Source organism: Microcaecilia unicolor, chromosome 9 (assembly GCF_901765095.1).
Source record: "Microcaecilia unicolor chromosome 9, aMicUni1.1, whole genome shotgun sequence".
Taxonomy (NCBI): domain Eukaryota; kingdom Metazoa; phylum Chordata; class Amphibia; order Gymnophiona; family Siphonopidae; genus Microcaecilia; species Microcaecilia unicolor.
Window position 1 is genome coordinate 125737292 of NC_044039.1, and position 22454 is coordinate 125759745.

Genomic DNA, 22454 nt, shown 5'->3' on the forward strand with positions numbered 1-22454 from the left:
CAGCTGGCTGGGGTTGAGGACCCCTGCCAGCCATACCAGGGGCCCAGAGCAAATTGGGGGTGTATGTCAGGCCCCCATGGCTCCACGTACCTAAGCCACTGCTATCCGCAGCACTGAATAAGTATACTCAAGCAGCAATATTCATTGATCCTATTGTATGCCAATGAACAGTCTAGTTCAGGCTGTTCCTCAATTCATCCTGGCAACTGCAAAGCAAGCTGCATTTCTAGATATCCACACTGCATAAGCCTTTTACTAAAGGTTAGTGCAAGTTATCTGCCACGAGATCCCTGCTGCAGATACCTTGTGCTAATCGTTAGCAAAAGACCCCCATAGTTGAGATTACACAGGTTTAGCTCTTGCATAGTCATGGTGGAAACAGAGCCAATCATGCTTGCAGCTTGGGAAATCAGAGTTGGTCACTCTGAAATTGGACCACCTAGTCTATATGAAGCTACATTCATGTTTTCCTTCCTCTGTGAAAGCATATATTCAGCCTTAAAAAAAACAAACAACTCTTAGTTAATTCCATCATAGGTAGTAGCAAGTAGAATCTACTGAAATCCCTACCCCCTGATAATTTGTTGAAAAATATATATATATTTTTTGCAATGTTCTTTAAATGTGCAATACTAGCTGAACACAGGATCTGTTATGTCTGAGTTGGTGCCAGGCTACTGTCAGTTCAGGCCATAGTCAAGCCAAGACATCAATACTAGGTGACTACCTAGGGCAGCAGCTGCTGTCAGAGCAAAATAACTAATAGCAAGAGCTGGTGCTAGACATAATAGGGCCCAGGGCAGATGCTAGGGACGGGGGCCCCAAAGCTTGCTTGCAGATGGTCTTTCAATTTCAGGTAGGTTTGGGGTCCCAGGGACATGGAGGCCTGTTTGCCCACCCATAACAGCAACCCTGGCAACTGCCACAAACTCAAAACACCATCAGCATATCCTTTACCCCATCATGATTAAGCTTTAGGAAAAAGGGTGTGTGTGTGTGTGGGGGGGGGGGGGGGGGGGGGGGGGTAGGCAGGTTTGTGGCTTATCTAGTGTGCTCATCACCATTGCACCAACTCTGTTCAGTACTAGGCAGAGCTTGTATTACTCATTCCATCATTAAGCACTGGCAGCAGAAGAGGAAGCTAGATGAAGCAGAAAACCAGGCCTACATGTGGTTAAGATCCTGAGGGAGTACTATGGGCTGCTGAGTCTTTCCCTCTTATTTGAAGGAGTAGCCTAGTGATTTAAGCACTGTGCTTATCATCCAGGTGTGCCTAGTTCAAATGCCACTGCTTTGTGATCTTCAGCAAATCACTTAATCTTTATTAGCTCAGGTACAAACTTACATTGTGAACCCTCCAGGACAATTCCTATTGAAGATGAATGTAGCTCATTTTGAGCTACCACAGAAAGGTATGCAAAATCCAAAATAAAACCTTAAAACAGGCAGCATTTCCACTGAGTAAAGAGAAATGTTTCAGTTATGCAGCTTTGATGGCTAGTGAATTACAAACACAATGAATGACATCTGAAATGATTACTGCCTTTGGCTTCTTTATTTCAAGCCTCTGCTGTTTAAACATTTGTTCTTTTTCCCTACCCCACCCAAGGTCAGAATATGGAAAGGAGGTAGAAGACAGGAGTGTAGCTAGACCAGGCAAAACGATTGCTGAGCTAATTCTGGTTTAGCTGGCTTCTGACAAGTTATCTGCAGTTGCTGAACTCTACCCCTATCTTGGCATCTTCTGTGGCTTGAGCCTCTCAATCTTTGGCATCTCTTGACTGCATCTGTGGTCCACTGCTGCTAGCAGGGCATAAGGCAACTTCCACAGCCACCCCCCCCCCCCCCCCCCCCGCCCCCCCCCCCAACCTATCACCATCAAATTTAATAAGTTGAAAACAAACAAGGGAAAACAAGGGGAACGTGAAGAAAATATTTAAGACAGTACTGCAGAACAGAAATGCATTTGTGCCCCAGAAAAGTAGAACTCCTACCTCAGCAGAACAGTACACTGTGCTGATAGCACTACCCAATGTGAGATTTCATTGTGTTCTATTGTTACATAGAAAAATGTAGGCAGATTAGACCATATGGCCTATCTGCTCTACCCATCCATGCCACCTCGTCTCCCTATCATTCCCTTAGATATCCTATGTACTTGTCCCAAGCTCTTAAATTCAGATACTGTTTTTGTCTCCACCACTTCCATAGGAGGCCATTCCAAAAATTCACCATCCTTTCCGTGAAGTATTTCCTCAAGTTACTTCTGAGTCTATCCTTTTTCAAATTCATCCTATGACCTCATTTCCCTTTCACCTTCGTCCGCTGCCCTCGTTCCAGAGCCTCCTTTCAATTGAAAGGCTCACCTAACATTTATGAGAGACATATGTGCCCCAGATTCTATATAGTGTGCTTAGATTTAGGCACCAAAATTGATGCGGATTCTATGACACCTCCCGTAACTTAACTGGCTTAAGTGCTCATAACAGCACTTAACAAGCAATGAGACAAATGGCACCAATTAGAATTTAGGTACACAGCTCACTAAACATTCTGTAATGATGCACGCTGAACTTAACGTATGGAGGCAAAAAGGGGCATGTTATGGGTGGGGAAATGGGCATTCCCAAATTTAGGCATCTAGTTAAAGACCCAGTACACCTAAATCTATGCACTGAGATTTAAACCAGGTTTTCACTGGCATAAATGGATTCGTGCAGGTATCGACGCTGAAAATCAACCAAGCATATTCTATAATTGGCACCTAAATCTAAGTAGAAATGTAAGGGTTTCAATAAAATAAACCTGGTGTGGGCAAATCAACAATTTCCAACAATTCCACCAGACTAAAAATAACACCCAACTAAAGAACTTTTTTTGTTGTTTTTTAAAATTGAAGTGCTCAGTAGTGCTGTAGTGTCCTTTAAACCAAATGTCTCTGGATTGGAACTGCAGCCGTCTCACATCATAGCACACTCCCTCCCTGCCTTCCAATTCTCACAGCATTAAGCACTCCCTAACGGGAAAACAAAGATGTAATACTGATGACACTTATCTTAGTTGTCGGCGAGTGCTCAGTCTGCAGTGCCTCCAGAGACTTTTGGTTTAAAGAACACTACAGCACTACTGAACACTTCAATTTTAAAATTTCTTTAGTTGGGTTATATTTGTAGTCTGGTGGAATTGTTGGAAACCTAAATCTAAGTGCCAATTATAGAATATACTTAGTTGGCACCGATTTCAGCACCATTTTTTTTTTTAGGCACCATATATAGAATCTCCTCCTATGCAGCATATCTCCCCTCTCCCAGTATACATATTGAGTTTAGAGTCTGTTCCCATATATTTTATGGTGAAGACCACTGACTATTTTAATAGCCGCCCTCTGGGCTAACTCCATCCTGTTTATATATTTTTGAAGGTGTTGTCTCCAGGATTGTACACAATGCTCTAAATGAGGTCTAAGTCTTACAGGTGCATTACCACCTCCTGTTTCCTACTGGTCATTCCTCTCCCTGTGCAGCCAAGCATCCTTCTAGCTTTCACCATTGCCCATTTGATCATCTTAAGCCCATCATGAATGGTCATTATATAATTGACTTACGGGGCAGACAAATATATACTTTACCACTGGCATTTTTAGTTCAGTCCTACCACAAAGCCTAGTTTCATTCTCCTGGATTATAGCTGCACAAGAAGCCACACAAGTTCCTAGATGCTCATATTTTTACAAGTTGCCTTTTTGCGACAGCAACAATTGCACTCAAGCTCAATCTCCATACTTGAATACCTTAATCACACAGCCGGGTGGCTATGAGCAAAGGCTCCTTCACAAGGGCACCTGTGTGCCACTCGTGAGAGAACGGTTCTATTACTCAATACACATGGAAGTGCACAGATTGAAATGCGTACAAAATATCAATTTTGTATTTTCCTTTGGTCCTCTAAAGTGTGCACTGCAACATATTATATTATATATCTAGCAAAGCTTTGGCCCTCATCTAGTGTTTTCATTTTACACTGATCATCATCTGAAGTCATCAGTAATGGACTTTGAATGATCACTTCCACTGTATCTCCAGGCTTGATTGCATAAAAATTAAAGTCTCGTGAAACCCTGTCAGCACAGTTTTGTGGTCAAAAGGTCTTAAAACAGGATTCAGTTTAGTCATTCAGTGTGAGTGTCCATAGCCAACACAGAAATCTTACCAAGAGATCTTTTCAACATGTCTGTTTTCAAGAGTCAGCATAACTGGCAGGCAGCCAAAATGAACTATCAGTTTCTCATGGGTACTTCTGGCACACAACATTGCATAATTTCCTTTGAGAGGGAGTGTTAACATGTACATCCAGCTATCTTCCAATTGTAAATGGTACTAAAATGCAAGTTTGGTTGTGTAAATAAAAAAAATCAAAACAATCTCTTCTCTCTTGCTAAAAATTCTGTGGTTGATTTTATATATATTTTTTTGGGAGGTGGGGGGAGAAGTCATAAAAGACCACTATATTCAGCATAAAGTGAAAATGGGAGCCTTTTTTACCTGAATGTTTTAGTGACCATGCCTACAAACCAACTCCATTCCAGCTCTGAAGCACACTAGCACACGTTCACCTAGGCAATGGGAAATAAAGCTTCAGGGTCTCTTCAAAGAAAAAAACCTTGGGGTTTATTGGTTTAAACTGCAAACAGTCATTACAAAAAGCTCTTTACTTTAATAAACAATGAAAAAAAAAAAGGAAATGTAGTGAACAGCAACAGGAAAAAACTATTACATTCAATTTCTTAGTGCCAGTTACGTTCACCTCAAGCAGGAAAAAATTCCTAAAAATATGGAGGAAACAGAAGTTACCATTACCACCATTACCTGGAATGTCTTTTAAAAATAGGCACTTAGTCCTCAAGATGTCACCCCTCTACCTCCCACCCCAAAGATGCCATGCCAAAATGTTCAGTATTTTTGTACCTGGATACATTCTACTAAAGTTGTTGAAGGCCCACACTGAACTGGCAAGAGATGGTAGTGGTGGGGGAGGGAGGGGGATGGAAAACAGGCAGTTAACAATATTTAACTCAATTTGCAGTCCAATACAATAAGGAGAGGGAAGGCAAGAGTTCTAAAATAAATAATCCAACAACTTTTTTGCATTTTTTAAAATTAATTTTCATTTTTTTAAAATAAAATAACCAAAAGTGTAACGTTACAAAAAAATGTCATTGTAGTATAATATATTAAACTGTGGGGGGTGGGGGAGGGAAAAAGGCTTCACAATCTTAAGATTAATATGGAAGATCATAATTTAAACATAAAAGAATATATTCTATGGATCTGTCATCCCGATAAATATGAACAAAATTAACAAAAAAGCATATGTTTGGCAATAAATATGTTTTGATAAGTTAAATAAGCTTTTTTATATTGTGCAGTGACAAGCAAAATTCTGCTTTCCAATTTTTGAAAGTTATACAAAATTAAAAACCCAGGAGGAAAAAAAAACAAAAAACAAAAAAACAGTTGGCCGAGTGCTCTACAGATAGGCCTAATGTATGCTAGGGCAAAACATTAAAGCAACAGTCCTTCTAATGGAACTTTGATTCTACACCTTAATGTCTCTATGGACTGACCACCATTAGCTCAGGTCCCCTTGGTAAGATGTCACATGTCTACACGAGGGACTTTTTAGCACCAAAGTCATTAAGGCTTTCATAGTCCATCCGGTTCAATTTTTTCCCCCATTTACAAAAGTCCCACTGGTGTCACAAGCTTTGTATTCATCCACAGCTTTTCTTTCTTGCCAATTGAGCAAGATTAGGTCAATGTTTGGGGAGGGGAAAGAGGGGGCTGAATGTTAACATTTGTCCACACTGGCCCTTTGGGAATGGGCAAGGCAAGGGGAAGAAGTGACATCAACAGGGATAGATGGCCATTGGGGGTGGGGGCGGGGAGGGTCTACAAGTTTCTCTACTATTTATTTCAATAAAAAAAGAAGGAGCTGTGGTGCCCCCTAGCAATGTAGAAGGCACCAGTGCATGGAAAGTTTTAAAAAGGCACTAATTGTTTTTGTAAACATTGTTTTTGTGGTTTGGCACTTTAAGTCAGTGGGCCAACTGCACTGTAAGTGGACTAAAATTGCTATGTTAACTTCTAACCCCCTCCTAAAGAAATCAGTTCAGTTGACTAAATGAACATTTGGGGAAGGTATCACCCCCCAAGTTTAGTCATCAGAGATGGAGAGTCTGCTGAAAATAGGAAGACGTCTGGTGGTGTCGAGGATAGGAGAATCTGATCCACTATTGCTGCTGGAGCTGCTCAGATAGCCTTCCTGGTCTGATAGAGAGTCTTGAGGACTGGGGGGAGAGTCAAACATCTGAGGCGACTCAGACATGGGTCTGAACAGGAAGGATGTTGGGGAACTGGGTGCATTTGAGGTGGACAGAGGCAGGTGCATTCCAATACTTGGCGCAAATAAGTTGGCTAATTCCTGGCTTGAGAAAGTGAAGGGGTTGCTAGCACAGTCCGGCAAGGTTGGAGAATTGATCAGGTCATCAGTGCTGAGGATAGGTGGAGGGGTGATGGAAGTTGGACTGTCCAGCAGTCCGTTAGTCGTGGGAAAGCCAGCAAAGCTAAAACTGTGTTGGAGTCTAGGCCTCTCCATCTTGGAAGCAGAAAAAGAGAACTGTGTTTGGTCCCGCCCAGACACAGAGCGTCTCTCCTCTGCATTATGGATGAAGTGGCATCTAGGTCCATACGGACAAAAACCAATGGTATGGAAAGTGCGACACAGCTCTGTTTTGTACTTGGGGTGTCTTGTTAGGCTCCGCAGCTCATGGATACCGTGAGCAAACTGGCACTTGTCACCATACTTGCATGACCCATTCTCTTCAAATGGACGGCACAGTTCTGTTTTGTAGCGACTGGAGTTAACCTGCCCTCCTGGCTTCTGCAACAATCTCTCACCATTCTCAGAGAAGGAGCGGTCTCGAAACTTGTTCTCCTTGTTCCCCATGGCAGTAGATGGCTCTATTTTGAGACTATTCAGGAGATGATTCTGGTTGAACTTGGAATTAGGCAGTGTGACCGAGTGCCTCCGGGAGAACCCTACCATTGCTGGGGTTCCCACTGCTTTCCTGTCCAGCAGAGATACATTTGTAGTTGTGGGGTTAATGATGTTGTTATAGTTCAGCATCTTGCTGTTCTGTGGATAGAACAGAATCATAAGCATTACAGCAACCACATTAAAAAAGACAATTCTAACCAGAAAAGATATTACTATACACAAACTGGATAGAACATATGGCTAAATATTTGATCCAAAATGTTTCTTCAAAAATGTCATGAAATTGCATGCACAAAGATTCACTATCATGCAATGGTATTTCTATTATCTAGCCCACATTCTCCCCATCCCCCTCCAAAGGATTCTTTTGCAGGTTAGTATTTGGGCTAAAAAAACTTGGAATGGAATGATCACGTTAGTGCTGGCAAGCTCCATATGCATTTTCTGATCTTTACAAACTTGGTATGTTTGACTAGGAAAGGTTTTTTAAGTCAATGTGCTATTTTTGCAATAAATAATCCAGCTGCATTTTGCATGTTTAGGCTCAAGAAACTGAATTTCTTCCATCCTTCTCTCTTCAGGAACAAACTAGATTTCAGAAAGGAACAAAGTGACACACATGGGTTGAGACCAGCTCTGTACAAACCCAAGTCAAGTGTAATGTCGCAGGACAAGAGTTACCCCCCAAAACATCCAAGGACACTAAAAAAAACCCATTTAATTAAGAGGTAGGCAAGTTTTAGATAGTTCGTGCATTGTGTATTCTTTGCAACACATGCACATCCATAAGGCATATGAAAAGGCTGTATGAAATCTAATCCTCTAATAACAAAACACTTTCAAAATGCAATGAGGTGGTCTACTACAGACTTCTCTTTAATATGAAAAGTATTGCAATGAAAGCATAACATTCATAAACAGCAGAAGTCTGAAGAGGAACATGACTAAGTTTTGCACGAAACTGAAGTGCATTAAGATATGCACTTAAGTGGCTGCAGGTTGGACAGAAAGCACACAGCACCTCCTAACTTCAAAGCTGCAAAGGCAGATCCTACCTATATCTAAAATTCTAAATCAGTTATGTATATACAGAATGAAATCGTGTAATTGTTAGTACAGTGGGCTGTCTGATGCCCATTATAGCTCATTGTTACTCTGGAAGTCACCTAACCCTCCATTGCCCCGGGTACAAAAACTGAGTCCACTAGGGACAGAGAAAGTACATGCATATAATGGATATAAACTGCTTTGTTTGTACCACAGAAATGCACAACCCTTTACCCGTTTATAAGAGGACCCTGTGAAATTAAACTTATTAAAAAAAAAAAAAAAAAAACACACCTTGGTTTGCTAATCCCCCCCCTTCTCCCCAAAACACTCAGCCAAGATCAAAAGCATCATGCCTTCTCTTCAAGAACTTTAGTGTTGTAGATTTCTTTTAGAAATAAAAAAAAAGCATTAAACATAAGGGGAAAGGGAAATGGGACTTGATATACTGCCTCTCTGTGGTATTTTGCAACTACATTCAAAGCGGTTTACATATATACAGGTACTTATTTTGTACCTGGGCAATGGAGGGTTAAGTGACTTGCCCACAGTCACAAGGAGCTGCAGTGGGAATTAAACCCAGTTTCCCAGGATCAAAGTCTGCTGCACTAACCACTAGGCTACTCCTCCACTAGCAACATTCCATGTAGAAGCCTGCCCTTGCAGATCAGCAATGCGGCTGCGCAGGCTTCTGTTTCTGCGAGTCTGACGTCCTGCACATACATGCAGGACGTCAGACTCACAGAAACAGAAGCCTGCGCAGCCGCATTGCTGATCTGCAAGGGCAGGCTTCTACATGGAATGTTGCTAGTGGAATAGCAACATTCCATGTAGAATCTCAAATAGTAGCAACAGAATCTCAATAGTAGCAACATTCCATCTAGAATCTCCAATAGTAGCAATATTCCATGTAGAATCTCATATAGGGAAAGGGAAATGGGACTTGATATACTGCCTCTCTGTGGTATTTTGCAACTACATTCAAAGTGGTTTACATATATACAGGTACTTATTTTGTACCTGGGGCGATGGAGGGTTAAGTGACTTGCCCACAGTCACAAGGAGCTGCAGTGGGAACTGAACCCAGTTCCCCAGGATCAAAGTCTGCTGCACTAACCACTAGGCTACTCCTCCACTCCAATCTAAAATATTGTTACCTGGCTTAAAACTTAATTCAGCTCCAAGCAAGGACAGCTCAGAACTGTGGACATCAACAATCAACTGGAGAGCTTTTTAATTGGATTCTTTAAATGGCAGTAATGTTTAAAAGTAGGGATGGATTCCTGAAGTAGGCTGTGGATACTGTAAGGCTGTTTTAGATTCTTTAATATGTAATTATTTGTATTTTATTTCTTATCTTTCCATTACTTTGTTTTTAGGGTAATTTGTAATTGCAATCAAGCAATTCAAGGTATATTTATTTTTGCTTCTTTTGCAGTTCCTTGCAACTCTGGAAAACAGAAGGTTAAGTGACTTTCCCAGAGTTACAGGGAGCTGCAGTGGTAGTGGGGGAGACCAAACACTTTTAATGACATAATTAATCATAATTAAAATTTTAATCAAAATGTAGCCCTTTTAAAAAGCAGTCAGTTGGTAAGCAGGCATAAGCTTCAGCCTCCTCAGAAGTTGCTCCACCTTGCCTTGTGATTTAATAAAAACTTTACAGGATCAATTCAGTTTGCAGCCTAACCAGGGAGGAGCTCCAACCTCATATATATATATGGAAAGAGGGGAAAAAGTTGATTGAGAAGATATTTCACTTCAAGATGTATAAAGAAAAAGTCTAGTTAGGGTTTAGCAAGTGTAAGCCCCCCTCCCCCAACAATAGTTTATATGAATAACAGAAAAATTTAGAAACTCTAAAATTTCTGCATTTTTTAAACCTTTGTACTTACACCGATTTGCACATTTATTCCACCCATGCTTTTTCCCCCCCTGTTGCAGTCCACAGCTCCAAGCCTATTTCATTTACTCACTACTCTGAATGGTAAACTGCATTTCTCAGAAGATAAATAAAGTGATTAGTGTGTGCCAAATAGAAACTCCTATGTAAGTTCAAAAACGCAGGTAAAAACAAAAGCTAACTTGAAAATCCACTTGCAGATCTAGGAGTATGTTACGGCTCTGCCTTTTGTTTGGCCTTTACTGCTGGAATCCATTTGAAAAAGGAGACACCATTTTTTATTTTTTAATTAGCTCAAACTGCTAAGTTGCTTTCAAAATGAGCTCAGAACTGTCTGCAGCAAGTAACTCCGCTAGCAAAGCAGAGCATCCTGCTTATAAAAAGAAAATCTGAGCACATAATAATTTTATGTACAAAGCTGTTGACCCCCCCCCCCCCCCCCCACCACCACCACCACCACCACCACACACACACATGCCTGGGGAAAGGCTTGTTAGGATTGCTCCCACTTTGCCAAGGAATGACCTATTCCTAGTTTAATAGATGGGAGTATCTAATGTCCTCAACTGAGTAGGAACAAATGAAAGGGACAATTCAAATGTGCAGTGGCAAGGGGGGGAGGGGGGAAGAATCCTTTGCCACCCCCATCTAATGCTCATGGGCCAGCAAACTTACACCTGGAGGAATACTGCACAATCCAGAATCTGCACAGACTTAATCTGCAAGGAATTCTGTGCCATCTTTGCAATTCAAGGCCCACACGGTTCAAAGGAATAACTGGGCCCAGAACTCCAGAGGAGGAGGATGCAGCCTGATGTGCAGCTATGCACCTTGTCTTGATCACACAAGGGCCAATGGAAGTCAGATAAAACTGGAGAGAAGTGCTGTGGGGTACAGAGCCAACAAGGTAGGCTGTGCGCACACACAGTGGGGCAGGCCTGGAGAAAACTGGAGGGGGGGGGGCGTGCACCATGGGGGTTAGGGAAGAGAAAGAAGATTTGATGGCATATGACAGGGTGGGGAGAGCATATGACCAAAGTGGTAGAGCTTAGGGACAGACAAAGCTGATATATTGCTGAGAATTAGCAAAAGAATGGGAGGAAGGTCAGTGACTGCTGAGGGGTGGAGAGAGATCTGTGAAAGGCAGAGAACTGCAAGAGAGTAGAAAAAAAAGGTGACCTGCAGGAGGGTATGACAGGAGTAGAACTAAGGGCTGAACCTACTGGGGGGGGGGGTGAGGGAAACCTGAATAAAGGCTGGGAATGGGGCAGATTTCTGCACACATGTTTTATGCAGAATTCCTCCAGGAATACTGTACAGACTCACATAAATCGCCTTAACAAGGGCCATAAAGTAGCAATAACACAACTGATGTAAGGAAGAAAATCAATGAGATGGGCTTAGGACATGTTCACAGATGGGGTACCGTGGGGAGGAGCCCAAAAAATGGCTTTAAAGTGTCCTGGTGATCAAAGCATTCTCCACAAGGTATCCCAGTGTATCAGAGTCAACCCCAAATAAAGGAGCTCCAACTGGAAATTTCACCCTCACCTCTTGTTGGGCCATCATCTAGTGGTAGATGAAGGAAGTGCACACACTATTCACTACTAGGAACTAGAGGCCCATGGCATGGAAGGTAACTGAGTAAGTCCCTAGCTTAAAGGTGTAAGACTGGGGAAGTTGAAGGGGGCTCACTGGTTGGCATCCTAGATGTGAGGATCCAAGATGGTTGGGGCCTGCAGAGTTCGCTCAGGCAGAGTGATCTGCTGGCACTCAAAAGCTTTCAATCCACTATAGCAGGCAACTTGGTGATATATGTGGAAACTATACCCATGTGCAGGACCAGACCTGCTGGTTTCACCCACCATCGCTTACTACATTCCAGGAGATGGAAATTCATAGCACAACTGTGGGCCAGCCTTGCCAAGGTGGTCCTCTCTGGTGGTGGTGGGGGAAGGGGTGCCAGCTTCCTTGTAGTGGCTACCATGCTCCAGGTCTAAAACCCTTCCCAGAAGATTAAAGCACTGAGAAGTTGTTTACATATACGTGACAAAATACTAACCAGTTTTACTACAATCCACCCTGCTGGCAGAAGAAAACAGTCACCAATAAATGCCACTGCAGATGAGCACTTGCCTGCAGAGCTTCTGCAGGCAAAGTGGGTACCTGCAGCGCTCTCACCAGACATTGTTCCAGCCGGGTGACATGGAGTAGTAGTTGGGTTGGGGTGGGGAGGGGGGAGTACTGTGCACTATTATACAAGCTAGCTGGGTGGAATGCCCATTCAGAAGTTCGGAGGAGAATGATACTTGTCTTTCCATTTCCTAGCAGAAAGCTTGAGGCCATTTGGGACAAGTACACAAGATCAACGGAGAGGAAGGGATAGTAGATGGCATAGATGGGCAGACTATAGATCACACCGTGTCTTCATTTTTCTGAGTTTCATTACAGAAACAGTGTCTCCAGCTGGCCCAAGATCAAGGTAATCAGCCACAGCAGCAGCAGGATACACACCAGCTGAATCACTATCAAGACTCATCCTCAGTAGACAAGCACAGCAGCTTCAACCATGACCATACACAACCCACCATCTTCTCCTCCAGCTTGAGCCAGATGATGGTAGCTATGACCTCTGGAACAGAAAAATCAGACTAGCCATGGAGCTCAATCTATTGCAGATTCAACAAAAGGAGCTGTTCATATGGTCCAGCTGATGTTTGTCAAGAACTCTGGATTACATCTGCTGGAAGATGCACATGCTCTCCAAACCATCTTTGCCCTAAACAACGAGGAGCACATTGTTCACATTACACTTAGGGGATGACCTATAGGCAACTGTGCTCAGACACAATGACCATGAGCACCATACACAGTACCAACACAAGGGGCAGCTCTGACAATCCTCACCTGAAGTGATGCCACAGATCAGTGGACCCTGACCAAGTTTTCTGCAGCTGAATACAAGATGAGCAAGAAGAGTCAACTTTGCAAGGAAAATGACAAAAGCAGCCAGCAAGTCTCCCAAGCTTTGTCAAGGACCTGCACAAAATCAGGGCCTAAAAGTTGAAAACTGTAACCAGAGTACAGACATATGCCTGTTTAGGCCTGCGATATCCCAGTCCTATATGGAGACCTCTGCAGTCTGTCACCTTTTTGATGGCAGGGAGCCCTCCCATAGATCTGACAGGTGTCAGAATTAGCAGTATCCACAAAGCGCACAGAGTGAATTCCCAGGCTCTTGCCCTGACCTTCCTTAGCTCCATGAATGGGGTCCCAAGTACACTTTCATTGTCCTCTGATTTGTGCCTCCTTTTCTCCAGACTTATGGTTCATGTCCCACAGATCTGACCACACAACCTCATGTAGACCCATCTGGTCTCCACTCTAAGTGTCTGGAGGTGTGCTTCTTGTATCTACTTGAAGAGCCTTATCCCTGGAATTTGGGTCTTGAGATGCAGTACCTCCCCTAAAATCTGCCTACTGTTAAAATGTTGTGCCCCACATCATCAAGATGCTCATGGATGGTGCACCTTAATGCCAACCTTCCTCATCTCCCCCAACTTTGTTCACCCCTTAGCTGAGAAGTCAACCCAGAAATCAGACCACTATCACAAACCCACCCACAAGAAGTGCCTGGGTGCAAGATAAACGAGGGTAGTTTTGTTGCTATAGGTGCTAGAAATCATGGACCTTCTTATGCCTAGCTTCATGAACTCCTCCTTGATGTTGCTTGCTTTCACTTTCCCCTTATCTTTTATTATACTTGAGAACCCTGTAGCTAGAGCACGAGGTCTCCAATTTCATGTCCACTCCAACCCTTGATATAAAAGCCTGCAGCATGACTGCTCCCTCCTGCACTCTACTGTACCAGACTTCTGAAGGTTCTAGAATTAGCTAAACGATGGGCCACAGCCCAGGATCTGGGGTGCCATCATGGAGGCTTGCTCAGTGGATGTGTGCTTTGGGGTGGGTGTTAGAAAATACTGGAAGCAGCTAAGAAACAGCCCTGGAAGATACAGTCTTTGCTGGGTAAGTCTGCACTAAAGCTAGCCTTGCCAGAGTGTAAGGGATGTGTTCCTAAATTTAGAGAACATGACAGTGGAGACGGCATGTTTTTGTCATTAATTGGGTAAATAAAATAAAATAAAGGGTATACTCAAGGATAATCTGGACAGACCAGATTCAAAAGAAACAAAAAATAAGCATTTAAGGACTATGGCCCTGCAGCACAATTATACCGCCACCCACTACAATAGTGTTATCAAAACAAGGGGAGAAGCCACTCATTTTTTGCACTTTATTATGTCTGACAATTTTAAATAAGCTCAGAGTCTTCTTAAACCAGAGATTACTATGAACAAGGGTACAACTGAGCACACAACATTTAATCTGAATTTCAATGTCTTGAAGATCACTTTGACACTCTAGTCTTTTTATTTAAGACCGAGCTCAGATTCAAAGGGTCAGAAGTGAAAGAACAGCTTCCCTACCATCATGCAACAGATTGTGATACAAGCCACATTTTTTCATCATCACAAAGGATTCCTTTGCAGGTTACTTTGGGGCTGGAAGTTGGAACCGATCTCCCTAGTGGTGGGAAGTTCCTTATGTTCTAGTCTTTTATTTTCTAAAAATAAAAAATTGTTTAGTGCGAATGAAAAACAAATGGCAGAAGGCCCTTATGACAAAGTTTTCTTTTTTAACATCGTAATCTCCTTTCTCTCATACATGTACATACACTACTGTACTCTGAAGATACTGCAGGATCAAAACTTTAATGTTTTCTACTCTTGTCTTTTTCGAGGAACTAAAACCAGGACGAAACATGCTGAATACACGTGATATGACACCAGGTCTCTATAAACACCAGCTTGAGACTGCAACGCACACTATCAAACTATTAAGTAGAACAAAAAGTGGTATATTATAAATTCAAAGATACCGACCACAAAATCTACTGCATTACAATAAGATACCCGACCTTTGCCTTTAAAAAGAAAAACGTTTCTTAAACTTAGATAAATTATGTTTACGTTCTAGATGGCCTATACGCTTATGCTGGGTTTTTTTTTTTTTTTTTTGCGACACACGCATGCCCATATGCAGTTAAACCGAAAGAAGTGTCTATACAAACCCCAAGTCTTTTTCAACATTAAAAAACACATTCCACAGTGCATCGAGGTCCTTTAGATTATTAACTTGCTGTCTTGAATTGAGACTAACATTAAAGCAAACAAGAGCAACAAAAACTAAGCAGAAAGACACAAACCAATACTCAAAGGAAAGTAAAAGCCAAACTGGAAACTAAAGTGGAAAGGAGCATGGAATAAAAGCAGTATTTCAATACAGAACTCGTTTGATAATTTTTTTTACATAATTTTTCAAAATGCATTAAAATAAATGTTTTTTTTCGAGAACCTACATACAGTCTATCAGTCGCACTAAGTCAGACCGAGCAGAAAACACACAGCACGTCCCATTTCCGAGCCGGGAAAAGATATATATAACGCACAAGTAGCAATACTAGATCATAGCTTAAAGTTCTATAGAAAAACAAAAAAAAAAAATAGTATAACACATTTTTAGAAATAGGACAAAGCAAAGAACAGTTAAAAAATCTTTCCTCTGATGTCTTACAGAAAGGCATCAATCGGCTAAGATTGCTACTAGGGCAATATTATTCCTTCTCTCCAAGGAACTTAAGTAAAGAGTTGCAAAAGTCTCGAATATTTGCAAATCATTGTTTTTACCTTGCATAAAACTTCGTTCAGTTCGAAGATAGTAGGAGACACTAACGCTGTAGACATCTTCGGGGATGAGCAAGAGACTTTTTATTCAATTGTTACAATAGTAATAAAGTTTTTTTTTGTTTTTGTTTTTTTTAAGTAGTCACAGTTGGTAAGAGGCACAGGCTCCAGCCTCCTTCTGCTGCCCGCTGCAAGAAGTTGCTCTGCCTTGCCTTGTAACTTGTCTTACTCAGAAAAACTTTCTAGGACCAATTTATAAAGTTTGCAACCTTCTAACCAGGGAGGAGCTGTAACCTCATTTACATGATTGAAGGAGAGAGGAGGGAGAAAAGTTGATTGACAAGAAGCTCGGCTCACCCATGTGGTCAAATCTATAAAACTCTTTTTTTTTTTTTTTTTTTTTTTAAAAGAGGAAAAAAAGTCTCCAGCAATTTGTAAAGTCTATTTTAGCGTGGGTGTTTTTTTTTTTTTTACTTTAACTGAAAAAAGTTTAAAGTTCTAAAAACTTTTTTTTTTAACTTTCGTTTGGGCTTTCATACAAGTTGAAATATCATTTATTCCACCCACGTTGAGATGGTTTTTTTTTTTTCTCTCTTGTAGGCGGTATCGACTTTTTTTTTTTTCTATTGCACAAATCCCCCAAGCTAAGCAAGCTTTTCTCCCATTTCATTTACTTGGAGAAACTGCTGTAAAGCTGAATTGCTTGATTTTTCTTTTGTTTATTGCTGACCTTGTTAGTAGTTTTCCCGTGATTATTTTAAACCTAAAAAGTACAGTTTCCGCTTGGCACTTTTGAGTAAGTTAAAAAAAAAGGTCGCACTAAAGGTAAACTTTTTACAATCAACTTTTAAAAAAACAACAACATTTGCATTGGAAATTTAGAGAGCGGCGGGTTAAGGCTTCTTGCCTTTTGTTGTGTTCGTTCTTTACTGCTGGAATCTATTTGAAAAGGAGACGGCCATCTTTTTATTAGATTGAACTTCTGAAAGTAAGCCTGCTTCTAAGTCGCTTTTTTAAAAAAAATTCTGATCTGGAACAGTTTCTTGGATGGCTGGAGAACAGCGAATACTTTTTCTTCAGCAAAGCAGCTCATTAGAAACTAGTGGAAGTTCTTTATGATCGACTAAATTATCGGAATGTCTGGCAAATTAAACAATAAAAGAAGAATGAAAACGGTTTTTTTTTCTTTTCTTGCCCCCGTAGTAGAAAAAGAAAAGACCTCCTACCCCCTGCTCTGTCATTTTAAACAGTTACTCTGAAACGGCAGTGGGTTTTTTTTTTTTTTTAAAGCACTTCTTGTTGCTCTGGCTGAGCTTGTCAGTGCGTATAAGTCCTTTGGAGGATTTTCTTTCTTTTTTTTTTTTTATTCTTCTGGTTGAATGCGGCAGATGTTTTTTAAGCCACACAGTTTCGATTTCACTGGTTGCTGTCCCCTCCCTCCCGCTTTCTTGCTCTCGCCTTACATTTGGCGGGATAAAATAATGGGACAAATGCAAGGGCTGAAATTCTTTTCTTTGAAGACTGAATATGTAAGTTTAAAGTAACAAAAATTTGCAAGGAAACGCAACACGTTTGTAGAGCAACTTAGCAGCTCTCCCGCCCCCCCCCCCTAAGTTCTAGAATGGAAAAGTAAGGTGGAAATAAAACTGCAGAGCTGAACAGGAAGCAGTCTTCATATTTTACATCCCCCATACCACTTCCTCTTGTTCTATACCTCTTTAGATGTTTATTTTTGCAGTACTTTTTCACTCTTTAATCTATCAGATCGTGTTAGGTAAGAACGTTTTCCATTGTGGCATAAGTGGGTCACTCTTCATTTAGGTGCAGCAGCTCTATACACACTCCCAAGTTCCCCTCACTGCCCCATTCCCCCTTTCATATTTGAATGAGAAAGTTTCATTTCAACAAAATAAAAAAAAAAATGCAATTATACTGCCTGAATGAAATGAGTCAAAGAGTTTGGAATCCTAGTGTTTGAGGAACACATTAGCCCGAGATGGAACAGCACATTCCAGAAGTGGATATAAAAATGGGGTTTCCAGTTCAAACTGGTTTGGGCTTTGATTAAAACTGAATCAAAACGGGACAAACTCAACTCTGAGCTGCTTTCTCCCCCGTAGTCCTACTATTCTTCTGGTTTCGCATTTTGTCTAGACCTTTGTAAAGCTGGATTGGTGGGAAGGGAGAAAGTTAATACAGGCAATAAAATAATTAAATGCCAGTTTATTTTACCAAACATTTCTAATGATAAGCAGACCAGAAAATCTGCAAATGTTCATCACTTAAAAATGCAGGTAATTCAGTAATCGGGCTTCAATAGTTATTAAGTTAAAATTAATTCTGTATAATAGATATAGTTGGCTAACATTAACCAGGGTCAGAGACTAAGCTTGAAGTTAGCTGATCTCCCCCCTTTCTGCTGCACTCCCTCCCGTCAATGATTTGGCAGCAGTGCTGATAGTTGTGGGAAACATACTTAAATCAGATTCTTTATTTTTCCGCGGGGTGGGGTACTTTGGGGGCCATTTCTGCTCCCTTCTCTCTTTATGGAGAGTGGAGAGACTGTCATGAGTTCCTTACAAGTAACAGCTGCAAAAGAAAAATGCTGCTGTTGCTGGCGCTGCGCTGCCTTAAGCGGCTGTGTCACAGGAAAGGGTGAGTGTGTAGACGTGAGTCACCGCCAGCCCTTCCCCTCCCCCCCCAGGCCCTTCAGCCAGGCCTCCCCTCCCCCTTCTGCCTGCTCTGAAACCATAACTTTACAGCAGACAATAAATAAATAAAAATCCTGCCGTACTGATTTAAACGGGAGAACCACACTGAAATTGATTTAATGTTCACCTACACTTTTTTTTTTTTTTTTTTTTTTTTGGGGGGGGGGGTTAACTCCCGTCTTAATAATAATAATAACAACCCTTTTGCGGTTTACGAGCTCTCTGGTCGACATCACTTGAGCTGAGCAGTGCTTACAAATTCTATCGACCCCCGCTGTTGATTGATTTATGGGGGTTTTTTTTTTTTTTCCGACAAAACCCAACTTTCTTTCCCTTTCCCAGTTTAAAAAGGGGGGGGGGGCAGGCACAACAACAAGGCAAGAAGCCCCCCCCCCCTCAAAGTTGTTTACTAGCATGGTGGATTCGGAGATCTAGTGCTCTCTGTAATTATAAACCGTTTTTTAATCAGGCTGGAAACGTCATTTGTAGGGAATTTCCAAGGGTTACCAAGTCCAAATTAGGAGAAGGTGGTAACCCTTGTTAACTGTTGCCTTGCCAAAGCTCTCTGACACACCTTTCTGGCTTCCCTGCCACCTTCTCTGCATGGCATAGACAAAGTTGCTCATACAATGTTATTTATTTTTTAATCTTTCAGGAGAAAAAAAAAAAGCTTCGGTGACGTCCAGACCAATAATGTTGTTTTAAACCTTTTGGTATTGGGTATTGAGGATTTTTGCTGCCAGGCATTGAGACTCGGGGCTGTTGATTTACTAGTTTTCTTATTATTAATACGATTATTTTATGTGGACTGTGTGGGTAGGCAGCACTCCGCGGTACGAGATGGGTGTGGGAACTACAAGCAAACACACAACTGAGGCTGGATTCTGGAAGAGGGTTAGAGGAAGTGGGAAGAAACTGAAGTAGATTCCTGGCAACTTGGGTGGAAGTTTCTTGAAAAAAAAATTGTGGTAAATGAGGATTCAAAAGTTTGTTGTTGCTAGAAATGCACTTCAAAGCTTAATCCGCTCATATCAAAGTGGGCGAGTACATTTTCCAAAAGTAACGAGCACCGCTCAAGGTCCTGTTGTAGATAAACTGACTCGGTAAAGAATTTTTGCTGGCTGTATACAACTCATGTAGTTAATTTAGAAGATATATATATTGTAATTATTTCTCCGAGTGGACATACGAACAAAAACAATGACAAAAACCTGGCATCCTTGCAACACAGTATCTAGTTATCAGAGCTTCCTACAGTGGAAAGATGATTACCCTGAATTCCTCGCCTGCACACACACTGCTGCTTAACACAGGCCTGCATAGTACAAAGTTTCTGCCTTTGCAATGGCTGCTGCAACGCCCAAACTGCTTCATCACAGCATGCCTAGCACTGCAGTACAATCTGCAGAGGAAATGAACACCCAGCACTCATGGGTATGATGGGGCCCCTAAGAATAAAGGACTAGATTCTATAAATGGTGCTGAAAGATTTAAATGCTGTGTGCCAGTGGCCTAGCCAGACCTAACATTTGCGGGGGGGGGGGTGGCAGAGTTAACATGGGGGGCACTAGGCATGAATAGTGCTTGATATACTCCTAAATAATGCTTTAAGAGTTTACTTGATGACGGATTTCTAAGTAAACAGTCTGTCCTGCATCAACATAAACCACATACACACTTATGGAATCTTGAAAGTTCACTGACATTTTAAAATAAAGTCACATTATCCCATAACTTAAACTTTGGCATTATAGTAGACTTGAGTCTGGTCAACATCTCAACATACATCACAGTATCCTGCAAAATTACCACAATGGCACATATCCTTCAACTTTGCTTTATAACAAATATAAATGCCATTTCCCAGGCACTCAAAATACAAAAAAGTTCTGATTTTTGTGTAATGTCTGTAAACATATAAACCCTCTCCTGTCCCAAGCATATTGTGAAGTACCTGTAATACAAAACCTACAAAAATCACTCGGGACCTAGTTCACTGTAACACCACTAGCTCACAGAAGTAACACATGCACCTCCAGCCACTAGAGCAGCTTTGTAAACAGGGGTTAATCCTAAATTAAAAATAAAGTTATTTTTCTACCTTTGTTGTCTGGTTTCTGCCTTTTTCTATCTTTTCGTAACTCTTTCCAAGGATCTCCTGTCCATCTGCCATTATCACTCTCCTCACTAGTCCAGCTTCAACTTTGGTTTGTTCCTTTCAGCTTTCTTCCATTTTTTTCTGCTGCTCTATCCATTCAGATTTCATTAATTTTTATTATCCAGTCTTCACTCTCCCTCTTTTTACTGTGTCCACCTACAGTTTTACATCTTTTCCCTTCATCTCAGCCCCCCATTCCCATTCCTTCTTCCCCAGTTGTTTTTTTTTTTTTTTACTAACTCTTTCCTCTCTCCTCCCTGACAGCTAATCTCTCCTTACCTTCCAACCCCTGATATCCAGGCTTTTTCTACCTCCATGCCCCCAACATCCAGCATTTTCTCTCTCTCTGCCCCCACCATCCACCATTGCCCCTGTCTGTCTCTGCTTCTGGCATGCAGCAATGCCACTGTATCTCCCTCCACACCAGCATATCTCTCTCTCCTTCCTATGCTTGATTGCTCTCCTTTCTCTCTCTATCCCACCCAGCATTGCCTTTCTTTCTCTCTCCTCTCATCTCTTTTTCTCTCTCCCACCATCTAGCATTGTTCCATCTCTCCCTTCTCTCTCTTATGCAGTATGCACCTATCTCTCTCTCTCTCTCCCCCCTCCATCTAGCATTTATTGTCTCGCTCCCATCCCTCATTCAGTATTGCTTCTGTGTCTCTCTCTTCCATCCCATCTCTTTCACCAGTCCACCTCTGTCTCTTTCTCACCCCAATCAAGTATTGCCGTGATCTTCCCTCATTTATATCCCTTTTACCTCTCTCACCCCTCTGTCTCTCCCCTTCCCACCCACCATCATGCAGTATCTCCTTTCTCTTGGTGCCTTCTCCATTCGGCGGGACCCTGACTCTACATCAGTGGCGTACCAGGGGGGGGCAGTGGGTGCGGTCTGCCCCGGGTGCACACCGCTGGGGGGGGGGTGCCGCACATCTGTGGCTCCGCTCGTTCCGTGCTCCCTCTGCCCTGGAACAGGTTACTTCCTGTTCCGGGGCAGAGGGAGCATGGAACGAGCGAAGCCGACAGGCGCACGGCACCCCCTCCAGCAGGTAAAAATGCACCCGGGGGGGCTGTCCTTTCGCCGGAAGTGTGGGGGTTGGGCTGCACCCGGGGGGGGGGGCACATCGGCGATCTGCCCCGGGTGTCAGCCACCCTAGGAACGTCACTGCTCTACATATTGCTACTTTCTCTGGCAGTTCCAGCCCCTCAAATATAAACCTCCTCAGTCCTCTCTCTTTCTCTCTGGGGTGGAGCTTCCTGAGGAAGTAGCGCATGCGGTGCTGCGCATCTTTAACTTTCCTGTTGGGAACCTTGAAAGAAAACAAAAGTTTTTCCTCAGTAGAGCCCCGCCTCAGGAATAGGAAGTTACGCAGAGGGAAAGCTTCTAGGGCTGGCAGGATGAATGGGAGGCTGCTTTGATCTCCATTGCTCCTAAAAGTCAGAGGATTGCAGTGCTAGGGGCGGGCACAGGAAGGTCTCAGAAACCAGATCGCGAGAGGGAAGGGAGAGAAATACCAGAGTGCATGCGGGGGGGGGGGGGGGGGTGTTGCATGCCGGCCAAGCAACTAGCGACACCTGAGGCATGGGTGCAGGGGGCCTGAGTGGGGAACGGGGGGGGGGGGGGGGGGCCTGGGCCCCTGAGGCCTCACGTAGCTACGCCCATGCTGTGTGCTATTCCATAAAGGATTTTTTGTCCTTTATAGAATAAGGCAAAGTGCATGGACGGTGCCTAAGTTTAGGAGCTGGCAGTAAATGTGGGTGCTAGAGGCCACTGGTGCCAGGTGAGCACCTGCATTTACCTATTATTTATTTACTTTATTTAGATTTTGCTC

General features: G+C 42.4%; 1 protein-coding gene across 1 annotated transcript; it reads right to left on the bottom strand.

The window, feature by feature from the left end:
- Positions 1-4644: 4644 nt before the first annotated feature.
- On the bottom strand, positions 4645-15985 carry ZFP36L1 (ZFP36 ring finger protein like 1). Its single transcript, XM_030214165.1, has 2 exons — positions 15757-15985; positions 4645-7194 (listed from the first exon to the last, which is right to left on the bottom strand). The coding sequence occupies exons 1-2, from the start codon at positions 15811-15813 to the stop codon at positions 6214-6216; spliced, it is 1038 nt and encodes a 345-aa protein (XP_030070025.1). The 5' UTR covers positions 15814-15985; the 3' UTR covers positions 4645-6213.
- Positions 15986-22454: the final 6469 nt, after the last annotated feature.

Excerpts from the sequence above, each read along its gene's own strand:
- ZFP36L1 (XM_030214165.1), bottom strand. The coding sequence starts at position 15,813 with ATGTCTACAGCGTTAGTGTCTCCTACTATCTTCGAACTGAACGAAGTT. Across the intron at positions 7,195-15,756 it reads TGAACGAAGTTTTATGCAAG|AACAGCAAGATGCTGAACTA; the intron begins GTAAAAACAATG and ends TTCTATCCACAG.